This window comes from Pituophis catenifer, unplaced genomic scaffold (genome assembly GCF_029215685.1).
Source record: "Pituophis catenifer annectens isolate HBS135680 unplaced genomic scaffold, rPitCat1.0.hap2 SCAF_2, whole genome shotgun sequence".
Classification (NCBI taxonomy): domain Eukaryota; kingdom Metazoa; phylum Chordata; class Lepidosauria; order Squamata; family Colubridae; genus Pituophis; species Pituophis catenifer.
Genome location: NW_027256882.1, coordinates 284,351,117 through 284,375,010, shown reverse-complemented (window position 1 = coordinate 284,375,010; position 23,894 = coordinate 284,351,117). Strand labels below are relative to the sequence as shown.

The following is a 23,894-nucleotide window of genomic DNA, read 5'->3' as shown; positions in this document are numbered from 1 at the left end:
TCTACACACAAGTGCTTTTCTCTGGCTTCTTTTACTAGTATGCATATGATTATAATCTTACATGATTCTCCTGGGTAATAAACTTCATTAAATTCAGTAGTATCTGTTTGAAAATCTGCACACTTAGAATTGAATGAATTGATTCATTGCTCTTTTGTCAACATACTAAGTGAAACATAGACACAAACATGATTTTGATTTTATAAGTGTTGTCTTGTGATAGTTAGAGACAAATAACAGACAAACTGACAAGTAGCTATTTTCAAACCTAGGTTGATTTGACTTTGATTTATTATTCAAATGTATATGACACTAGTGACAATACACTAATGCATTATTTAAATGCATTTCTATTTTATTTGCATTTCTAATGATTTCTTCTTTGGAAGTATTCTATGTTTGCTTTCTTTTGTTTGCTACTATTTTTGAATGTGTTTCATAACTGCTTTTACTCTACTGTTACCTCAACATTTATAAGAAAGGAGCATATAAATCCTAATTTGTTATGAAAATTTAGATATTTATAGATGAATTCAAAGGGAATGTTGGTAAGTAATGAAAATCATTTTCAATAATGATTTAATATTAGTTTCCTTAACCAAACATCATAAACACGTTTTTCTGTTTTTCTAACTCCCAAAGGGTTTTAATGAATTAATTTGAACTAAACCCCTTTTTCTATTTCTAGGATAGCTAATAGAAGTTGCTAATGTTGTTATCAAAGGTAGGGAATTATTTTCAAAGCCTCTAATTGAGAAATATTTGAATAGCTTCCATTTGTCCAGTGGTACAGTTTTCCTAAGCATATCGTCACCATGCATACTTCCAAAATGATTCTCCATCAGACTTCAAATGTCAGTGATGGTGATTACTGAACACATGCCACATGTTCTGCTTAGTAGTTATGGTACGGTGCTCTTGGCAAGAAAAATGCATTAATATTACCACTTGGTTCCATTAAATCGATTTTAAAGATTCTGTTTTGTCACTTAATATTTATTTAGTCTAATTTTTTCAGTCTAATTTTTCAGCATATCTTGTTAGCTTTTACAGAGTTGAAAATCTCAGGTTTGGCTTTCCTTTGATGGAATAATCTGATCTTAACTGCTCTCCTGAAACTCAGAAGGGTGTGTGTGTAAATATGAGATTTCTGTGGAGAGTTCCAAAATGTAGGAGTGGTTTTTGAAAATACCTGTTTTGAAGGGCCAATAAATGGCATTCTCATAGTTACAGAATCTGGAGGGGTACAGAAGAAGGTGGCCCTTCAGATAGCTGGTCTAGAGTATGAAAGGGTTTAAAGGTTTTCCCTGCCCACTCATGACCAACTGGGGAGGGGTAATGCTCATCTCTGATTCTCAGTTGAAGGAATGTGTTATCCAGACACTTCTATCATCATATGGCTAGAGAGAAATAGTCCCCACCGAAGTGGTACCTATTTATCTACTTGCATGCTTTTGAATTGCTAGGTTGGCAGGAGCTGGGGCAAGTACTGGGAACTCGCCCACTTGCTTGACACTTGGGGTCTTGAACTTGGGTTGTTGGCTTTCCAGCAGACGACCTCAACATTTTAAATGCTGAGCCATTGTGCTGCCCTGGTCTAGAGTCATGTAAGCCTTAAAGGTGACAACTGGCACCTTGAATTGCATCTGGAAATTTAGATTAGTGTAAAAGAGCCATTTGAAACCTCCAGTTATTCTTTATTAGTAGAATATTACTGGGAGTTGCAAGGCTCATGAATCAGGTGCTGAAGATCCTTTTATCTGTCTCTATTAAGAATAGTGTTTTTAGCTTCTGATTGTGTTTCCTCATATCAAATATATCATTTCCCTATATTAAAGTTTCCCTTCAGGTACGAACTGTCATGTACAGTTATTTACTTATTTTTCAGAATTTATATGCTGCTCCAATCCTGATGACCTGGGGTAGATAGCAGTAATGAAAGTAGATCTTCTCCAAACTTGCTGATTAATGAGGGGAAACTAAAGCAATCATGCAACTGTCTTCCCTGATGCATGAACACTTTAAAAAGTATAAAAACATGCTTCTAGACAAAACAAGGAGTATTTTTTTCACCCTGAACTGATCATGGTAACTGACAAAGATTCTTCTCTATGAAGAAAAAGTGCTAGGTATTGGATTCTCTTCTCCATAATTTAATGGATTGTCCAGTGTCTAAAGAAAGAAATGAACTAGAATATTAAAGAAGGATATAGCTCTGCAGTTGAGTCCTTCCCCCTTTAGAAGTCCCTCTGGCAACAAAGTAGAAATAGAAGAACCTAAGGAAAGAGGAAGTTTTAATTCACACATTAACAATTCCCTATGAGTTTTTAACAGGTCCCGCCCTCTATTGCTTTTTATGGAGCTAAACATTGGTAAATGATTGTTACTGAGGCATTAGGCAAGCTATGCAAAGGCTGTAATGATATTTAAAGCATGCGGAGTACGCTTCCCAGTGCTGTCTCTTAATTGTTCCAAGTATCCCTTTGGGGCTGAAATATTCTGTGGAACGGAAAGGGGGCATCAGCATAGCACTCTTAATTGGAAAAGCTGTCATTCCTTGAATTCTGTTGCTTCTGTTAAAAATATGACTGGGTCGATGGCATAGATTGGGATTTTATGGAGCGGACTGAAGCCATATATGCAAAAGGCATATGCTAATGGTGGCTCTGTGATTCAACCAACACATGTGTATTACCTTCTCAGAAATGATTTTGGAGCTTCCCAGTTATCTTGAAAGTTGAGTGTTAATTTTAACTCTTGCCTAGCAGTACTGACTTATCTTTTCCAATCAATATCTTTTCCAGAATGTAAAAGTCAGCTTCAGTAGGTTTGCAATGTTGAAAGCAAGGAATTTATTAAAAATGAAATGCTATTATTGAAAGGTTTTTTGAGAAGACAGCTACATGTATTTTTATTTTATTTATTTATTTATTTATTTTATTGAATTTGTATACGGCCCTACTCCCGAAGGACTCAGGGCGGTGAACAGCCATAGAATAAAACATATAAATACAAAATTTAAAATAGATTAAAATGAATTAAATAATTTGGCTGAACAAATTTAAAACCCCAATAATTTAAAACCAGATTTAAAATTTGCATTTAAAAGGGGAAAGACTTAGGTCAGGCCGGCTTGATGAAATAGGAAAGTCTTGAGCGCGCGACGGAAGGTATGCAGATCCGGGATCCTCCGTATCTCCGGGGGGAGCTCGTTCCAGATAGTAGGTGTCCCCACAGAGAAGGCTCTCCCCCTGGGGGCCGCCAGTCGACATTGTTTGGCTGACGGCACCCGGAGGAGCCCCTCTCTATGGGAGCGTACTAGTCGGTGGGAGGCTATTGGTGGTAGCAGGCGGCCCCGTAAATAACCAGGTCCTAAGCCATGGAGCGCTCTAAAGGTGATAACCAAAACCTTGAAGCGCACTCGGAAGACCACCAGGAGTCAGTGCAGCTCGCACAGGAGAGGTGCTACATGGGAGCGCCACGTTGCTCCCATCACCACCCGTGCGGCCGCACTCTGTGCCAGTTGGAGCTTCTGAGTGCTCCTCAAGGGGAGCCCCATGTAGAGAGCGTTACAATAGTCCAGACGGGAGGTGACGAGGGCATGAGTGACCGTGTGTAAGGAGTCCCGAACTAGAAAGGGACGCAATTGGCGAATCAGGCGAACCTGATGAAAAATCCTCCCGGTCACGACTGTCAAGTGCTCTTCTAAAGCAGCCGTGAACCCAGGAGGACACCCAAGTTGCGAGCCCTTTCCGTGGGGGCCAATGATTCGCCCCCAATAGTCAGCTATGGCACCAGCTGACTATATCGGGACGTCGGAAACCACAGCCACTCAGTCTTGGATGGGTTGAGCCTGAGCCCGTTTCTCCCCATCCAGATCCGTACGGCCTCCAGGCACCGGGACATTACTTCAAGGGCATTGTTGGGGTGGTCTGGGGTGGAGATGTACAGCTGGGTGTCGTCAGCGTACTGATGGTACTCCACCCCGAAACCACGGATGATCTCGCCCAGCGAGATTATAAAGTTTATTGTAAAGATTATTGAGGTTATTTTTCGCGCTAAGCAAGGATTAGACTGGATTCATTACAGTCTTTAGATTCTTTGGAGATTGTGTGACTTCCTCCAGCCATTTCCAACATCATCTTTCCATTGAGCGTGGACTTTTGCTGGAAGAAAGTCTGTGCACTTAATAACACTTGACTGAAATGCTGTCTTTTAAGCTTCCTCTCCTAGAGTGTTAGACGTGCAGATTTTCTCTCAGCAGGTGCCATTGTTCAATTTGTGACTGTCACCTGGAGCTGTGGAAAGATCTGAGGTGCATATTATTAGCATTTTAAAACTGCAAAGAAGGAAAATGGAAATAATGAAGGAAGTACATGAGTGGTGTGTGAAGAAAATCAATGACAGGGGCTTGCTTCCCTTTTGTAATACTTGGATCTAGTGCCATTCAAGAAAATTGAACAAGGCAGATTCAAGTTCCCTGAAAAGAAAGAATTAATATAACAGTTGCTATCACAAGATCGCTTTGAGACTGCTAACGGAAGGTGAAACAGAGCCATGGATAGTTAGATAGACTATGGAAAAAGGCTTGCCGGCTTCTTCTAAGCCAGTAAATGTAAGCATTTAAGCTCAGAGAGTTAACTGACTTGGTTCTTGGAAGCTTGCTGGCTGTCTTTAGAATGCTGGGAAAATTGGGATCCTGGACAAGATAAGTCTTTTCTCTTTTATGCTTTTGAGATGAAAGAACATTAAGCAACTCATGGTGCAAGTTTGCCTTGAATGAAATGGGTAGCTGCTTCTTTCATCCTTTATCACCTAGAGCCTGGCCTAAAAATAACAACAAAACCGCTGTAAAACAGGTTTACAAAAAGAGGTTCGGTGTGCTGGAGGTTGGTTTTCCTCCTTTGTGCCCTTTTTATTAGTGTAATTGCTACTGTAGTTTTATATAAGCATGTTTTATGTATATGTTTTGAAAAAAATAAAAATAAAATTATGCAGTGCTTTAGACTGGCAGGCAGGAATGGGCTTTAGAGTATATGGGATTGCAAATATATAGTGCCTATCTATAACTCCCTTTTTTAGGATTGCACAACAGCTGCATGATGCCAAAAAAAGGTGTGGCTATTTTCAAGTGTTGCAGACAGGTGCTACTTTCACTGCATGCTTGGAAACAGATTTTTGCCTCGTTTGTTTGTTTGGAATTTAAAGTCATATTTAATAATTTAACCCTGTGTTTCCAGTTTTATCTTAGTTTGATATCTGCCTTTCCCTGCTTTCCTATTGTTGCATCTATCATTCAATTGTTGCTTTCTACTGTTGCTTTCTACTCATTATTGATGGAAAATATATGACCTGCTCCTTTTCTCAGATTTGTTTTTTCAAGGTTTAAATATCAAGAAGTAAATTTTAATGCACTTGAATTTGTTTTATGTATGTTTGTATATATTCAGAGCAGGGAACAGTTCATTTGCACCCCCTCCCAGAGCTTTGGTACCTAAAAAAGTTGTACTCTCTCTTGTTAAAGAGAGCAAAGCAGCAGCATCAGAGAAGTGCTTTAGTGGTTGTGGAAAGACAGGAGACTTTTCAGAGCGATAGGATTTTTCCTAGAGCAGTTCTTAATTATTCAGGTGAAGAGTAGATAAAATACTGCAGTTCAATTCCACAGTTTTATTTGTTATTTTAGCACAGCAGTTCTCTGAGGACCAAGATATGCTTATGTGTGATAGAATGTTCTTCGCTTGGTTGACTGGTAAATCAATTGGTAAAATATGTTTTATCTTTTTGAGCAATTTTTCCAGAATTTTGGCTTGTCTAGAGTTAGTACAGGTAGTCCTCTACTTATGACCACAACTGAGCCCAGAATTTATGTCGCTAAGGATGAAATTTGTTAAGTGAGTTTTGTCCCATTTTATGACTTTTCTTGCCACATTTGTTAAGTGAATCACTGCAGTTGTTAATTTGGTAACACAATTGTTAACTGAATCTGGCTTTCCCGTTGACTTTGTTTGCTAGAAGGTCGCAAAAGAAGGTCACATGATCCCAGGACACTGCAACCGTCATAAATATGAACCAGTTGTCAAGCATCTGAATGTAAATCACATGACCATGGGGATGCTGCAATGGTCATAAGTGTGAAAAATGTTTCATAAGTCACATTTTTCAGTGCTGTTGTAATTCAAATGACCACTAAACAAACTAATACGTTGCTGAATTTCTGTTATACAACTGTTGTTGGATCTGAGTTAAATTGTTTCAGAATCTCAGTTCCATTTTTATTCTGTCCCTTGAGTGCTTTATTTTGTCATGGAGATCTATATTGTTGTATTTTTGGAAGGCAATATATAAAGATGAGGATGAGAATGGTAGCAACTATCTCTTGTGATACTTCTAGGAAGGCTATTCTTTATGAGAAGCGAGGCACATAAAGTGAATAACCTAAAGAGAGGTGCAGCTTTGCTGGATGATGACGATGAGTCCTTGTCTCTTCTAACTACACCCTTTGGCTCTGCTTTTTGCCTTCCTGAGGCATGATGCAGCTTCTGTTGAGTTCTTGTGGGTAATTGTTTTTTACCTTGCTTGTGGATTGTAAGTGTGTTCTTGTCCTTTTTGTTTTTTGTGTTTTCTATGCTGTGTTTACTTGTTGTAGCTGGCCAGAGTCATGATTTTTGAGATGGGCAGATTTATTAATTGGAAGAAAAGAAAGAGAAAGAAAGAAAAATGGAAAAAGGAAGGAAGAAAAGAAAAGAAAAGACAGTTGAGTGTGCACTTTTGCTGTCACCGCCTTTCTGGAGAATGGAAACACTTTGACAAGCCGCCTTCTCCTTAATACTGATTTGGAAGAGTGCTAGGGCTCTCACAGCACGTGCAACTTAGTTGCAAACTGCATATTATAATAATAATGATAGTAACAATAGTGAAAAGCAAACTGAAGCCTCACTTTCTGGCTCTACAGTAGTTGCTTTGAGGTAGCAAACCAGAGAACAGGAGCCTTATCTCCTTTTGAGATGAACACGGAAGCCTCCGTGTTATGATTTAAAAATGAATGTAAATGCAGATAAGAAGGAAAAATGTAAATCTAGCTTTTAGCACTGATTTTTTTTTTTTAAAAAAAGCAACATCTCCAACAGTCTCCCATAGAATTGTGGGGAGACTAGCGGTAGATCCAAATCTTGTAACTGGGGTCTGGACTCATGTAGATTAAGATTGTATCAAATAAGCAAGGATTCAGTTGGCCAAAACCCCAAAAGGTTTCCAAAATGAAAGCCAGTGACAGATTCTTTGAAGCAGAGAACAATTACCAAATACCAGAATCCATAGAGCAAAACCACACACTTGAAAATAGAATAATCTATTACATTATGTCTGATAAATTTTGCTTCTCCAGCCAGGTGATCCTGACTAATTATTGCTTCTATAAATTGCAACTTTTGTTCAAAACTTTTACGAGCACTTCCTGTTAGCTCCTGTTGACTTCCTGGAGATTTCGGGCTCAGAATATGTCATCTTCTCTTGCATTAGTTCTGTTATTCCCAAATTCCCTGTCCACCTGGAGCCTCTGCCTTCTCCACACATCAGTCATCTTTTTCTGCTCAATGACTATTTTTTTGACTCCAAGTCATGTCCTCCCTCACTTCTGGCCCCAGAGAAGTTCACCTTCACTCCTACCACACTTCCTCCTATGTTTTGCTTAGCCCTCTACTACTTCTGGAAACTAACTCACCAGGTGGCTGTTTACAATCTCCATTTTGCTTATATTTTTCTGGCAACCTTTCTCCCTTTTCCAGATGTTCCTTTTTTCCAGGTGATCTCCCTTCCCCTTTGATGTCTCACATCTACTTCCTTTTAAGAAAAGGGTTTTTTTAACAATAAGTGGAACTGAGGAGAACCTGTTGGGCAAGTCCAGACAAATTTTCTCCTCTCCCCCCTCCCCATTTCGGACTTTGGATTTTAAACTGATAAATAATCCCTGTTGTTTTACCTGGGCAAATCTGGACTTGTCTATCTTGTCCTCCCATATATTCCTAAGCATTGCAATTGTTTCTAGATCAGGGTTTCCTAAATGTTTTGCCATCACACCTCCCTCTATTGTAATCTTGTTGTACAAGTACCGGTAATCCTCAATGTATGACCACATTTGATAAAAACAACAACAACCCTCCAACCTTGATGCTTTGGGGAAAGAAGTATGTTTGAGTTATACTACTTCTCCATCCAATTCATTTTACTCAATTTAAATATTATAGCAGTAACAGAGAAAAATATGGTCTTGGGACCAACAGAAAACATTTAGTGGCTGCTCTTGTAATGTTTGGTCATTTCTTTTCTTTTAGGCTTTCCCTAGACATAGTCTCTGGCCCACTGGTTGGCAGAGATCTTTGGTCTTGAAGTGAGAACTGTACCAATGGACAGTATGTCTATTACCAACACGCCAACCAGTAATGATGCTTGCCTGAGCATTGTTCACAGTTTGATGTGCCATCGACAAGGAGGGGAGAGTGAAACATTTGCAAAGAGGGCTATTGAAAGCTTAGTTAAAAAACTCAAGGAGAAAAAAGATGAACTGGATTCCTTGATTACAGCCATAACCACAAATGGAGCTCATCCTAGCAAATGTGTTACAATTCAGAGAACACTGGATGGAAGGCTTCAGGTTAGTAGAAGCATATCTGGTGCCATTACATTCTTTATTTTATGTAGTGACAAAGAGAGAATGGAAAATCGCCATGCTTGCCTATAACCCTGTGGAAATGGTGTTTATAGATGAATGTTTTTGTAGCATTCAGTAAAGTATAAAAAATTTCCTTCATTCCTTAGATATTTTCCTCTGATTTTCCAGTGAATTTTTCCATGATTTCCAATCTTTTTAGGTGGCTGGTCGAAAGGGCTTTCCACATGTAATTTATGCACGGTTATGGAGGTGGCCTGATCTTCACAAAAATGAACTCAAACATGTCAAATATTGCCAGTATGCATTTGACTTGAAATGTGACAGTGTCTGCGTGAATCCATATCATTATGAGCGTGTTGTGTCACCTGGCATTGGTAAGTTTGTTCATAAATCCGTGTGAATTGTTGAATTTAAATTAGAAATTGGGTTAGCTTTAACAATAGATTCCTGACTCCCCTATTTTCTGAGTCATCTGTTTTGATTTGTGGTTACCTTTCAAGGCAGTAGATTCCAGACTGCTAGGAAAGATTCCTGAGGTTGGTCAAGGGACCTTTCATCATTGTATCTCCCCCCCACCCCCCCACACACACATTCTCTTTGGTTGTAGGGAAGATGTACCAGGAACACTGACAACCAGAAACAAGGTTGCAATGCTTAAGTGCAATGTTAGTCATTCCAGCAGCCTTTGTTTGTTTGTTTTTTCTTTCAAAGAAAGAAACTTAAAACTCCTGGGAGATATGCTGGAGAGAATAGCATTTCTTCTGGAAGAAATGTCCTCCTGGAGCTCCATAGAGACAGGCACACTTGAGTCCCTTCTGGCCTTGGATCCTCCAGTGATCTTGAATTCTTTGCTTACCCTTCCTTATCTTTGCCTTGCAGCATTCAAGAGACCTTTTGTTTCATAGTTGTGGGTTTTAATGTTGCACCCAACTTCTGTTAGTGGTCAAGGCAGGTTTTGTGACAATTGAGCTATGTTTTGCAGCCTTTAGGCTAAATAACCATGTTGATGTTGGAAAAGCTAGAAACACGGTTGGACCTGAAGAGTATTTGGATGGAAGAAATCCTTGTAGGCTACCCTGAGAAATCAAAACACATTCTGGGGAAAAAAGCAGAGGCAAAATAGTTTAGTGTTAATACTAAGAAAGCCACATACCAGCCCATATAGTTTCAGGAGTGAGCTCAGTTCAAGGTAAAATTACAATTAGCTCAGATTTTCTCACAGATTTCATGGTACTTTGTGGAAGACTCTTGAAAACTATATTGTCTCATGGCCTCTTTTTTGAATGTGGTGGATGGATCTTTAATCATTCCTTAAAGATGGATTAGAAAAAAGTCTGACAAATGTTTGCCTTGATGGAAAGGAAGAATTAATTGGTCCCTTGCCCAGCTTTGAAAGCTGTTTTTTTTTTTTAAATGCATTATTGTTATCGAACAAGGCAGAAATATTGCATTTCTGAAATATTATCGTGGAATTATATTCCAGAAATGATAGGACAGAAAGACAGCTTCCAGTTTGATATAAAAAGTTGTCAAGTAGGGAATTTAAGAACATAATTTAATAGTACTTTATAGGCATATTTATTTAAATGGCCACCCATTTCAAAATAGTGACTAGGTGATGTATAGGGATCAAAACAAGAAATACAGCATAGAACACCCACAAAGGGACTTTGGTATAAATGGATGGAAGATCGAATAAGGAAGGGATAAAAGAGAGTGTAAATATTAAGATAAGTGGGTAAATTAGGAGACACTATAATAAAAGAATGTATATATCCTGTATATATTTTATTTTATTTATTTATTTTATTTTATTGAATTTCTATACCGCCCTACTCCCGAAGGACTCAGGGCGGTGCACAGCCATGAAATAAAACACATAGATATACAAAATTTAAAATCGAATAAAATGAATTAAATAAATTTGGCTGAATTAATACCCATAATTTAAAATACCCATAATTTTAAAATACATTAAAAATTTAAAATTTACACTTAAAAGGGAGTAGATTTAGGCGAGGCCAGCTTGATGAAATAAAAGCGTCTTCATCTCGCGGCGGAAGGTGCGCAGATCCGGAATCCTCCGTATCTCTGGGGGGAGCTCATTCCAGATCGTCGGTGCCCCCACAGAGAAGGCTCTCCCCCTAGGGGCCGACAGCCGACATTGTTTGGCCGACGGCACCTGGAGGAGCCCCTCTCTGTGGGAGCGTACTGGTCAGTGGGAGGCTGTTGATGGTAGTAGGCGGTCCTGTAAATAACCAGGTCCTAAGCCATGGAGCGCTTTAAAGGTGGTAACCAGAACTTTGAAGCGCACCAGGAAGACCACTGGGAGCCAGTGCAGCTCGCGCAGGAGAGGTGTTACATGGGAGCTCCATGTTGCTCCCATAACCACCCGCGCGGCCGCACTCTGCGCCAGTTGGAGCCTCCGGGTGCACCTCAAGGGGAGCCCCATGTAGAGAGCATTACAATAGTCTAGACGAGAGGTGACGAGGGCATGAGTGACTGTGCGTAACGAGTCCCGATCTAGAAAGGGACGCAACTGGCGAATCAGGCGAACCTGATGAAAAATCCTCCCGGTCACGGCCGTCAAGTGCTCTTCTAAAGACAGCTGTGAGTCCAGGAGGACACCCAAGTTACGAGCCCTTTCCGTGGGGGCCAATGATTCGCCCCCAATAGCCAGCAATGGCGCCAGCTGACTATATCGGGACGTCGGAAACCACAGCCACTCGGTCTTGGATGGGTTGAACCTTGAGCCCGTTTCTCCCCATCCAGATCCGTACTGCCTCCAGGCACTGGGACATCACTTCAAGGGCATCGTTGGGGTGGTCCGGGGTGGAGATGTACAGCTGGGTGTCGTCAGCGTTATATATATATTATCACTGTCAAACCGATACCTTTTGTATTGTATTATAATGTAATCTAATAAAAAAATTTTAAAAAAAGAACACCCACAAAGATAATGCAGTAACCTCAGTCACAAAAATCACATCGTAATTAGCAGCAGAACTCACCTAATCTGACCAAAACACCTCATGAAACAACCAGGTCTTCAGGGTATTGTCACAGTATAGTAATACACAGTAAAGGTGTATTGTCACAGGGTTTTTGTTTTTTGTTTTTACCATAAATCCAGGTTAGTGGGCTCCAAAATCCTAGAGAGCGAACAGAAACTCCCAACCTGGCCTATAGGAGACACACCCAAAGGACTCACTATTTGCTATGCCTCTCTTCCCAGATTCTGCTACAACTCCTGTTCCTCTACTACTTCTCTTTGCAAGCCATACTTCTGGAGAACAGTAACTCTTCTATTTGCCTTTAAGCTGCTTCAGGCTGCTTTAGTTTCACAAATAAACACAAACCACCTTCACACTCACTCCAACACCACAACTCCAACATTACCATACCCAGCTGCCTCTCTGCTTAGCTTTTACAGTTGCTGAATACTGAGTACCGAAACTGGAGCATGTGTGGATGTGCATGCGCACAACAGAACCCAGAAGAGCAGCTGGCAAAGGTGCGCGTGCCCACAAAGAAGGCTCTGCGTGCCACCTCTGACACGCGTGCCATAGGTTCGCCATCACGGGACTAGGGAGAGATCTTAAAGGGACAGGGTACCAACAGCCCAGTGCTGGTCATTTTGCAGGCAGCCTATCCTGTCATGCATATCTACATATTTCTGTTCATTTTTTGTTTAAACATTTGGATGGAAAAATATTTATTCACTATTATTTAAAACTGATCTAACTACTGTGTATTTTCTCTTTAAAGATCTTTCAGGATTGACTCTGCAAAGTTCTGGTAAGCTATACATAACGTTTTATGCATTATAAACAACATGGAATCTTAGATTTAAAGCTACATAAACATTGGGAAAACTATTTTTCTGCAGTAGAAAGAATAGCGAATTCTATTCATATTATGCAATTACATGAGTCACAACAAAGTGTTCTGTCATTATATGAATGCAGAGAAAGAGAAAATATGATGTTATGATTGTTGTTCTTGTTTGTGTTCTTAAAGGAATAAAGAAAAATTGCCAATTATTGTTTGAGACCTTTAACTGGTTACTCATTTTATATGATTAACATTGCCACCTGATGGACTTAGTCAATAAAAAGACTCTTTTCCAAGAACTAAAAGAAGTAGTTCAGCAATCTAATATGAGATATTGTATGTATCTGAACTCATAAATTTCTAATTTCTGGGTGTCCACTAATGCATTGGATTAGATACACTTAAACCTGGAATAAATCCATTGAATAAGTCTGATCCATCCTACCATGATTTACTTGGCTAGTTAATTGATCTTAGCTGCTTTCTACGTGCAGTTTCTTGTACACATATTGATTGTGTATTTATTATATTTCCAAACTGGGATAAAATCCCAGCTGGGTTTCATTTTGCCCTCAAACTAGAATTAAATCCATTCCCATTACGACATTGAAAAAAGTCCCCTGTATGCTAAATGACTTTTTTTTTTCCATAATAGGTTTGTGTGGGAAGGATGTTGGCTCTGAGTTTATATGCATAAGAGTCAGTTGGATATGACTGCTAATGGAATTGATTTTTGCTGATGTATAAGAGCTTTCAGCTTCTCCCATGCACCCTCAAAATCTCCTTGGGGGAATGGGGGAGGAAGAGGAGAGAGTCCATTTCTGCTCGAGTGTAGAATTTCAACATGTATCTGTGTCCTTCACAGGTTGCTTTTGTCGTCTTGCCAATGATTGGCTTATTGTCTGCATTTCCTACTGAAACTGAGTAACTTGTTTGTATCATTTTGATATCATGGGCACCTCTCTTGGTTGGGGATGGGTGTTCTTTGTTTTTTGTGATTATTTTTTTGACCTTGTTCTGATTTACATATTATTATTATTATTATTATTATTATTATTATTATTATTATTATTATTATTATTATTATTATTATTGTTTTTCTATACTGATGTAGTGCTGTGCCTAAAGTCCTTTGTAATTGGGCAAGATAAAGTTAGTTGTAAATAAATACTTGTCAAGTATAATCTGTAGGGTCCAGAATAATTTAAATATCCAAGAATTTCATGGAGATGCTAGAGATTCTTGTCATAACCATCCAAGAGCATGGATGAGAGAAGGATTATTAGTTCATTATAGTGGACTTTAATATTCATAAATAAGAAATAATGATTTTTTTTATTTCAAAAAGGATATAATTATCACTTGGAATTTTTGTATCTTAAGCTTAATTGTGTATCCTGACAGCATTCTTCCATTTTATTCTGAATATCTGAAATGTATGATTATTCTTTTCATTAAAAAACTTTCCCAAATCCATTTATTTCACCTATGCTTCTTTGTCATTTAAAGTAATCCTTCTCTATCTGTGGCGTCAAAGTGAAAATAGCTTTTCTTTCTTCTGTGTGTTTTACAGCAGTCGTTTGTGTATTTTTCTCCTTAATCTTTTAAACTTGTCTTTTATCACAGCACCTGCCAGCATGTTAGTAAAAGATGAGTATGTACATGAATTTGAAGGGCAGCCGTCACTGTCATCCGCTGAAGGCCATTCAGTTCAGACGATTCAGCATCCCCCGAGTAACAGAGCGCCCACTGAATCTTATAGTACTCCAGCTATGTTAGCGCCTTCTGAGCCTAGTTCTGCCAGCACTACCAACTTTCCCAACATTCCTGTTCCTTCCACAAGTAAGATGATGATGATGACGACCACCATTTGAAAATGCATGTTGTCCGTCCCACTTTGTTTTAGTGGGAGCCGTGGTGGCGCAGTGGTTAGAGTGCAGTACTGCAGGCTACTTGTGCTGATCACAGGCTGCCGGCAGTTTGGGTCTCACCGGCTCAAGGTTGACTCAGCCTTCCATCCTTCTCAAATGGGTAAAATGAGGACTCAGATTGTTGGGGGCAATAGGCTGACTTTGTAAACCGCTTAGAGAGGGCTGTAAAAGCACTATAAAATGATATATAAGTCTAGGTGCTATTGCTAAGTGCTATTTTAGAAACCCGGCTGTGATTACTCAGGCCATTAATATAAATGGATTACTAAATGAATCGAGAAACCATGGAATCCTGTTTGATAATTATATTGTATATAATAATTACAATCATATAAATTTATAATTATATATAATTGATTAAATATAATTGCAATTTGGTTAGATTGACGTGTTTATTCTCGTTGTGTTCCTTTGTCATTGTTTACTTTATTGTTCTGTTATTTTACTTCTGTTTACGTTCCTTTTCATTTTCCTTCCTTTCTATTATTGTAAACTGCCTAGAGTAACATCCACAGTGAGATAGGCAGCTAATAAATTTAACAAATAAATAAATTACCATTAACTTAATGGTAAAAATAATGATTGTTACTTGATTCCTTTTATGGAGGTAGAGCTGTAATCAAAATTAATTAATTCCCTCCTTCCTTCCTTCTTCCTTCCTTCCTTCCTTCCTTCCTTCCTTCCTTCCTTCCTTCCTTCCTTCCTTCCTTCTCTTTATTTCTTCTCTTTATTTCTTTTTAATTTCTTTATTTCATTTATGTGCTATTTCAGTCTTCTGTGTCTTGGCAGCTTATAGTTCTTCATTATATAAAACATAGCATGGGGGTAGAGAGGAGGATGGGTATTCATACACATGTATATTGTATCACTCATTGGGTGCAAATTCTAACCTCCAGATTTTAGCTTCCAGATTAGAAAGCATGTTTCTCAGTGCCAGAAAGAGAACTGTGGAAAATTGGAAATCTGTACATTATGTTAAGAAAGAAAAATGAGAGAATAGAGCAATGTTTAGGGAGACGGATAGTAGTTAGATAAATAGTGCTTTTTTCCCCATCTTTTTTTAAAATTTTTTTACAGTGTCTCCTACTTTTCATAATTATAAAAGACTCCTTAGATCAGGCTGTCAAACTCGCAGCCTGCGGGCCAGATACATCATGTGCTGACCATGCCCACGCCCGGTTTAAGCGAAGGGGGAAAAAGTTGCAATACGTCACATGACACCACTGTGATGACACGAGTTTGACACCCCTACCTTAGATCAAGAATATAACTCCATGCTTCTACAAGTTTAATAAGGACCCCAGTGCCAAGCACTGCTTTTTATGCCTTTAGCCCCAGGTCTAAGTAGACCAAACAAAAAGGGAGCAATCAAGATCTTACTTTGGATGCCAGATAAGCACTCTTAAGTAATACAGGAGGATTGTGCTGGTGGCTTCTGTCCTTCCTTTTTGATAGAGTGGTATTCTTTGTCCTTGCATCAAATTATCTCATTCACATTTATTACTTAGAATTAAGCAGCTATATTAATATGTGGAAAGGCGTTTTATTGGTGGTTTTATTGCTGTAATCCTATTAACGGCAGAAACCTCAGGCTTCTAACAGAGTAGTCATTCATTTTTTTTAAAGCAATCGTGAACTGTTTTACATTTTTGCCAGGCCAACCCACCAGTATGTTGGCAGGTAGCCACAGTGATGGACTCTTACAGATTCCTTCAGGGCCTCAGCCAGGGGCACAGCAGAACGGCTTTACAGCTCAGCCAGCTACTTACCACCACAGTAAGTGAACTGTTTACATTCCATTCCATTCCAAGGTTTAGTTTAGTTTAGTTTAGTCTGCATTCTTTTCCTTGAAAAGAGATGGGGAAATAAACACGTATTTGCTCTATCTTTTTTAGATAGTACAACAACTTGGACTGGTAGCCGTACCGCAGCCTACACACCTACCATCCCCCATCATCAAAATGGACACCTTCAACATCATCCACCTATGCCTCACCCTGGACATTACTGTAAGCATGCACATGTTATTGTATGCATGGCTTAATTGGTGTATTGAAATCATGATTTCCTGAGAGACAGCAAGAAGTAGCGCTGAACTGAAAAAATGAAGAAATATTTGGTCATCTATGAAGCTTTGTAACTTATCTCAGGCGAGTTAGTGGCTGGGTAATGTATTGTATCATGCTGAGTCACAATGTGGTTTGGGTTAGGACTTAACTCTGAATTAGCCCATTTGTGGCTTACTCAAAAAAAAAAGCATAGCTAATTCATGGCATATGTGAATTCATCTACTGCATTTTATATTAACGGTACAAATAGAGTCACTTGGCAAAAGGCACTTGAAACCTTTTAGACAAAGTCAGTTGGGATATAAATGTGAACCTTTTTTTTTTTTTAAAAAAGAAGATAATGTCACCATCTTTCCTATCATTCTAGAATTCTTCAACTCCCAGAATTCAACCTCTTCAATCCCATGTTCTTCTGCTTGGGAATAAATAGAATTTATATAGACAGTTTTTATAGAACTTTTATAAAATGGCCTAATTCTTTGATTAATATACAAGTAGTCCTCAGCTTATGACCACAATTGAGCTCCAAATTTATGTTGCTAAGTGAGCAATTTCTAAAGCGAGTTGTGCCTCATTTTACGACCTTTTTGGCCACATTTGTTAAGTGAATCACTGCAGTTATGTTAGTAACATATCTGTTAAGTGAAACTGGTTTCCCCGTTGACTTTGCTTGTCAGAAGGACGCAAAAGGGGATCACATGACCCTAGGACACTGCAGCCGTCGTAAATGTGAGTCAGTTGTCAAGCATCTGAATGTAAATCATGTGACCATAGGGATTCTACAACGGTCATAAGTGTGAAAAATGGCCATAAGTCACTTTTTACAGTGCCATTGTAACTTTGAACGGTCACTAAATGAACTGTTGTAAATCAAAGAATACTTGTACTGGTCTGTAAATAATTTTTTCCTTTCAGTAGTTGAGAAACCTTCATATCAAATTTTGAGCTTATTTCTAAAGTATGTATTTAATATTAGGCACTGTAGATATAAACACACAGACTTCATCCTAGTTTCCGCTATGTGGCTGATTTGCTATGCATATGAATATGTTTTATGCAGAAAAGAGTTAGTTTCATCTCAAACCAGGCTAGAAATCGGGGAAGTTTGGTCCAAATGTATATCAGAACATTTTGGATGAAATGTTTTGGGCTGACAGCTGGGAAAAGCCAAAGACAGGGTTGTTGAGGGGAAAAAAGGTGTTGAAAAAGGTGGGAAGAGGCTTGGTGGACATATTGGATGTATGGAGCTTAAAAAGATCTTGAAAATAGCTAGGAGAAAATAGAAAAAAGAGCTTCGGGGAAGATTGTGGGGCCGAAGATGGATATCCGTGACTAACAGGTGATAGGTAGAGGAATCCCGAGAAGGTTAGGATGGAGGTCAGGGAGCCAGTTGAAGCCAGGGACTTCGGCAGGAGCTAAATAGCACCTGGAAGTCACCAAAGAAAGGTGGTGAGATTGTAGGTAAACCAGCACACCAGTCATGGAGAAGAGTGGGTGGGAAGGTTGCCCCAGCGTTTCCTTGCTTGCTCCAAAAGACCCTCTAAATCAGGATTGTTCAGCCATGGCAACTTTAAGACATGTGGACTTCAACTCCCGTTTCTTGCCTCCCGCCTTGAAAGAGGCGGTGATGAGGCCCCTCCTCAAGAAGCCCTCTCTGGACCCAGCTGTTTTGGCAAACTATCGTCCAGTTTCCAACCTTCGCTTTCTGGCGAAGGTTGTTGAGAGTGTGGTGGCGCGACAGCTCCCGCAGTACCTGGATGAAACCGTCTATCTGGATCTGTTCCAGTCCGGCTTCAGGCCCGGGTACAACACGGAAACGGCATTGGTCGCGTTGATCAATGATCTCTGGAAGGCTCGGGACAGGGGTTGCTCCTCTATTCTGGTCCTATTAGACCTCTCAGCGGCTTTTGATACCATCGACCATGGTATCTTGCTGCGCCAGCTGGAGGGGTTGGGAGTGGGAGGCACTGTTTTACGGTGGTTCTCCTATCTCTCCGACCGGTCACAGTCTGTGTTGGCTGGGGGGCAGAGGTCGACCTCAAGGCACCTGGTTTGTGGGGTGCCACAAGGGTCGGTCCTCTCGCCTCTCCTGTTCAACATTTATGTGAAGCCGCTGGGCGAGATCATCCGTGGTTTTGGGGTGCAGTGCCATCTGTACGCTGATGACACTCAACTGTACATCCCCACCCCAGACCACCCCAACGATGCCCTTGTAGTGATGTCCCGGTGCTTGGAGGCCGTGCGGGTCTGCATGGGGAGGAACAGGCTCCGACTCAACCCCTCCAAGACTGAGTGGCTGTGGTTGCCGGCATCCCGATATAGTCAGCTGGTGCCATCCCTGACTATTGGGGGTGAGACATTGGCCCCCACTGAGAGGGCGCGTAACTTGGGTGTCCTCCTGGATGCACGGCTGTCTTTAGAAGAGCATATGACGGCCGTGGCCAGGGGGGCTTTCTATCAGGTTCGCCTGATATGCCAGTTGCGCCCCTTTCTGGATCGGGACTCCTTATGCACAGTCACTCATGCCCTCGTCACTTCCCGCCTGGACTACTACAACGCTCTCTACATGGGGCTCCCCTTGAGGAGCACTCGGAGGCTCCAACTGGTGCAGAATGCAGCCGCGTGCGTACTTATGGGGGCGACATGGCGCTCTCACGTGACACTTCTCCTGCGCGAGCTGCATTGACTTCCAGTGGTCTTCCGGGTGCGCTTCAAGGTATTGGTTCTCATCTTCAAAGTGCTCCATGGCTTAGGGCCCGGTTATTTATGAGACCACCTTCTGCCACTGATAACCTCCCACCGGCCAATACGCTCCCACAGAGAGGGCCTCCTCAGAGTGCCGTCGGTCAGGCAATATCGGCTGGCGACCCCCCGGGGAAGAGCCTTCTCTGTGGGGGACCCGCCCTCTGGAATGAGCTACCCCCAGGGATACGACTGATCCCGGACCTCCATACCTTCCGCCGGGTTCTGAAGACTTTTTTATTTCAGCAAGCCGGGCTGGGTTAAAAAATTTTAATTGGTGAATTTTGTGGGTAAGGGGTTTTAAATTGGGGGAAGCCAAAGATAAATTTAATTTTGTTTTATAGTATTTTAATGTTTATATTGTATGTTTTTTAATTTTGGCTGTTCACCGCCCCGAGTCCTTCGGGAGAGGGGGCGGTATAAAAATTTAATAAATAAATAAATAAATAAAACTCCCAGAATTCCCCAGCCAGCCTTGCTGGGAGTTGAAGTCCACCCTTGCTCTAGATTAGTTTAATGTCAAGTCAGGACAACCCAAGTGTTTTGGATTTTGGTTGTAGTGAGCCCCCGTCTATTTTTGGGTGCAACTCATGAAAAACTGTGTGTGGCTTTGGCTTTTAAAACAAAACATATTATCCGTTTTGTATCCAGTTCTGTTATTTACATTTATTAGATTTGGATAGGAAATCGTCTTTTTAGAGATGGAAAAACCTGCAAGGGATAATACGGGTAAAAAGTATGACTTTTTAATTGTTTTTTTTTTTAAGGGCCAGTTCATAATGAGCTTGCATTCCAACCTCCGATATCAAATCATCCTGGTAGGTGCATTTGTTTTAATGAATATTCAGTTAAATGTTTAAATCGCATAAATAAATAAAATAAATAAATTTCATATTACAGAATTAAACGGTTTTAAACCCTTCGTGCCCTCTTTTAAACCCTTCTTACCCATTTTATAATACTTACCCCTGTATAACACTCACATATTAAGGAGTGAGGATCCTCTGGTCTGCAAGCCAATCATGGTCTGTGGTTTCTTGTCTCAGTTGCACCCCTTCCCCCATGGGTGCAGCACCTGGTCTTTTTTAAAAAGGTTCCAGTGGAGTGCTAAAAAAGCCAAAATGCTGTGGGAGAGGTGTTCAAGGGGTGCAAGAAAAGGGCAAACAGGCCATTCCCTACATTTTGCACTCCTCCACCCTTGCACGCTTCTTCACTTGCATGCTCCTTCACACAGCCCCGAACCTCCCCCCAGGGCCTTCCATCCGTGTTTAGCAGCATGGCTTTTTAAAAACCATTGTGACCGATGAAGATATTTTTTTAAAAAAAAAAAACCAATTGAGAGATTTTTGAGACCTGTGAAGAAATCTGGTCTAGAAAGCATTTTCCTGCGCTCATTAACTCATCTAGTTCTTGTAGTGCTGATCTTTTTAATGAAGCCTCTCTTCTCCACCCTCGCCTCGCCTTCCCCTTCAGCTCCAGAATACTGGTGTTCAATTGCCTATTTTGAGATGGATGTTCAAGTGGGGGAGACATTCAAAGTCCCTTCAAGCTGTCCAGTTGTTACTGTTGATGGATATGTGGACCCTTCAGGTGGGGATCGCTTTTGCCTTGGTCAGCTTTCCAATGTACATAGAACAGAAGCCATTGAGAGAGCCAGGTAGGTTTTGCGGGTGTGGAAAAGGAAGCATCTGATTTGTCCTTCGTTTTGGGGTGCTTGTGGGTTAAGCTTTGAAAGTTTGTCCTCCTGTTTAGCTGTATAGGTAGTCCTTGCTTAATGACCATTAGCTCAGTGATTAAAGTTACGACAGTGCCAAATGAATGATATTTACACCTAGGCCAGGAAGTTACAGCTGTTACATTGCCTTTTGGCCCCCTGGACTCTGCTGCCCCACCATTCTGTCCCTCCACTCTGCTGCCCTGCATTATGCCATCCCCTCCTGCCCAATGTCGTTTTCCTCCTACTGCTGAGCTCTGCCAAGCCTGGTCCTTCACAATGCCTTGTCAGCAGTGGGAGGAAGAAGATGGCAAAGGCCAGCGGTGGTGCAGGCTGGCCAGAAGGGCAAGGGCGGAGCAGAGATAGATGAGTGGGGGAACCTGAGGTGAGGGCAGGAGAAATTGGTGGTCATTGCCTAATGATGTTGTGGTCCCGGCCAAACAACCTCAGCCAGGACTCTGCTGTCTGGTCATATGATATTCTGCCTAATGAGCACATCGCTAAACAATGGAAATTCTGGTTCCAATTTGGGTCATTAAGTGAGGACTACCTATATGTAACTTCTTTAGATATTCTTCACCATTGACTCTAAATATTCTTCCTCAAGTTTACTTATCATGCTCTGTCTGTTTTATCAACCATAAATTTCCATTAATAATGTCCAAAAATGATCAAGTTGGTGTTGATTCTTAATGACCACATAGACAGATTTTCTTCAAGATGATCTGTCCCCAACTCATCCACCAGATCTTCCCACAATGCCCTCGTTGCTTCTGTAATAGAGTCTGTCCATTTTGCTGTTGGTTGTCTTCTTCTCCTCTCTCCATTCCTTCTGCCTTCCCCAGCATTATAGACTTCTCCAAGAGTAGATCTTCGCATGATGTGTCCAAACAGCATAAAAGTACACTAAACTCATGTCATATTTTTTTAAAAAAAAATGAAGAATGGAAATACCTTCATCTGCCAATGTGATTATGATATTGCTGGAATAGGAGTAACTATTTCAGGGTGTTGATGCTATCATTGGTCTGCTTTAGACACTTATGTACTGTGTCTCATGAACTAAGGGAACCTCTGAGCAAAACCTCCCCCCCCCCTATTTCTTAAAGAATAGAGATTGATATCTGGTGCTTCAAAATCACAGATCCAAGTTCTAGGAAACATGCTGAGGAAGTAATTAGATTAAGAAATGGTGTAAGTTTCACACAGACATTTCTAATTTGTATTCGATAGCCATCATGTCATAAGTTATGGGGATATGAATCTGTGCCTGGATATGATATGTTACATGTTGAGTTATATCTACTCTGAGAGATCCCTTTTTATGTAATTAAAATTTCCAGTGGCTAATTGCCTGAAGCGGTGCTTTTAATTAACAAATTGCAGAAATGTTGAATTCTGGTGACAGGCCAGAATAGCAATGGATGAAATGTATTTGTTTTCATCCTTAATCAGCATTCTTTGCATTGTGCTCCTTTCTCTGCAATAATTTAATAATTTCACTGTATATTTAAAATCCTGTTGGATGCATTTGATATATCTGTTAAGTGAGTCCTTATGACGCTCAGCTGTGACCTCAAAAATCATGAAAATCAAAATAAGTGGAAAGGCTTTCATTATGGAATCTTGTTATAAAATAAATTATTGTCCTGTTTTTCTACTCAGACTTACCTGGCACAGGCATGGTTAGCCTTGGTCTCTTCACCATGAAGTGGAACTCTTGCATGTATGAGTTGTCTATTGCAAGTGTGATCTATTGCTTAGAAGTAAATCAGACACGCAGTTAGTCCTCGATTTACGACCACAATTGAGCCCAATTTTTCTGTTACTAAGCGAGATAGTTGTTAAGTTTTGTCCCATTGTGAGTCCTTTTTTGCTGCTGCTGTTAAGGGAGTCACTGTAGTTGATAAGTTAGTAATCTGGTTGTTAAGTGAATCTGGCTTCCCCATTGACTTTGTATGCCAGAAGGTCGCAAAAGGTGATCACATGATCCCGGGACCCTGCAACCATCATAAATGTGAGTCAGTTGCCAAGCATCTGAATTTTGATCACATGACCGTAGGGATGCTGCAGTAGTGAAAAACAGTCATAAGTCACTTTTTTCCATGCCGTTGTAACTTTGAATGGTCACTAAGTGAACTGTTGTAAGTCGAGGACTACCTGTAGGTCCTTTCAAAGGAATTAGTGCCCGTACATAGCAGTCAATCTTTAAATGCAGAACAGGGAGGCCAGGCTTAGGCCTATGGACGTTTCATCTAACTCCATCAGGAAAGATACACTTGGTAATAAGTTTCTGATTTGTCTTTGTTTAATCCTGGCCTCTTGCCCTGAACATAAACTAGCAATTGGCTTCATGTATTTTTTTTTTTTTAATTTGATTTATATGCCGCCCTTCTCCAGAGACTCAGGGCGGTTTACAATGCGTTAAGCAATAGCCTTCATACTTTTGTATATTTTTACAAAGTCAGCTTATTGCCCCCACAAACTGGGTCCTCAATTTACCTACCTTAGAAAGGATGGAAGGCTGAGTCAACCTTGAGCCTGGCAAGATTCGAACTTACTAATTGCCGACAGCTGGAGTTAAATTACAATGCATTAGTCTGCTGAGCTATCCAGGCTCCTAGTTGAATGTGTTTTGAGTTCACTCAGTCTTTTGTCATTCCTTAAAAAAAAAAGACTAAAACCACACTTCCACCACTTCTCTCGCTGCTGAAGTGGCCTCGCTCTTATCTTCAGCCTGGGTGCTCTTAACAAATCACTTGAGAGCCAAGGCTGTCCAAGGTCTTTTGAGTATTTGCTTACTCCTTGGTTGGAATGTCATAGGTATGAGCTGCCTTGCAAGCAGGGCCTTAGGTCACAACTCCTTGGAAGTGCAAATATACGTTTCTTTTGTTTTTTGTTTATGTTAGTCTGCTTTTCTAATGGTTACACCAAAC

General features: G+C 40.5%; 1 protein-coding gene across 3 annotated transcripts in view; it reads left to right on the top strand.

Moving 5' to 3' along the window:
- SMAD4 (SMAD family member 4) overlaps nucleotides 1-23,894 on the top strand; it is a 34,787-nt gene that overhangs the window by 5,436 nt on the left and 5,457 nt on the right. For 2 of the 3 annotated variants that reach the window (XM_070938935.1, XM_070938934.1), the window contains exons 2-9: nucleotides 8,331-8,650; nucleotides 8,868-9,042; nucleotides 12,437-12,466; nucleotides 14,129-14,344; nucleotides 16,090-16,209; nucleotides 16,329-16,442; nucleotides 20,012-20,062; nucleotides 20,718-20,901. In XM_070938935.1, coding sequence (XP_070795036.1) covers nucleotides 8,402-8,650; nucleotides 8,868-9,042; nucleotides 12,437-12,466; nucleotides 14,129-14,344; nucleotides 16,090-16,209; nucleotides 16,329-16,442; nucleotides 20,012-20,062; nucleotides 20,718-20,901 — 1,139 coding nt within the window. In that variant the 5' untranslated portion in view covers nucleotides 8,331-8,401. The remainder of the gene's footprint in view (nucleotides 1-8,330; nucleotides 8,651-8,867; nucleotides 9,043-12,436; nucleotides 12,467-14,128; nucleotides 14,345-16,089; nucleotides 16,210-16,328; nucleotides 16,443-20,011; nucleotides 20,063-20,717; nucleotides 20,902-23,894) is intronic. The other variant, XM_070938936.1, reaches the window with a different exon arrangement.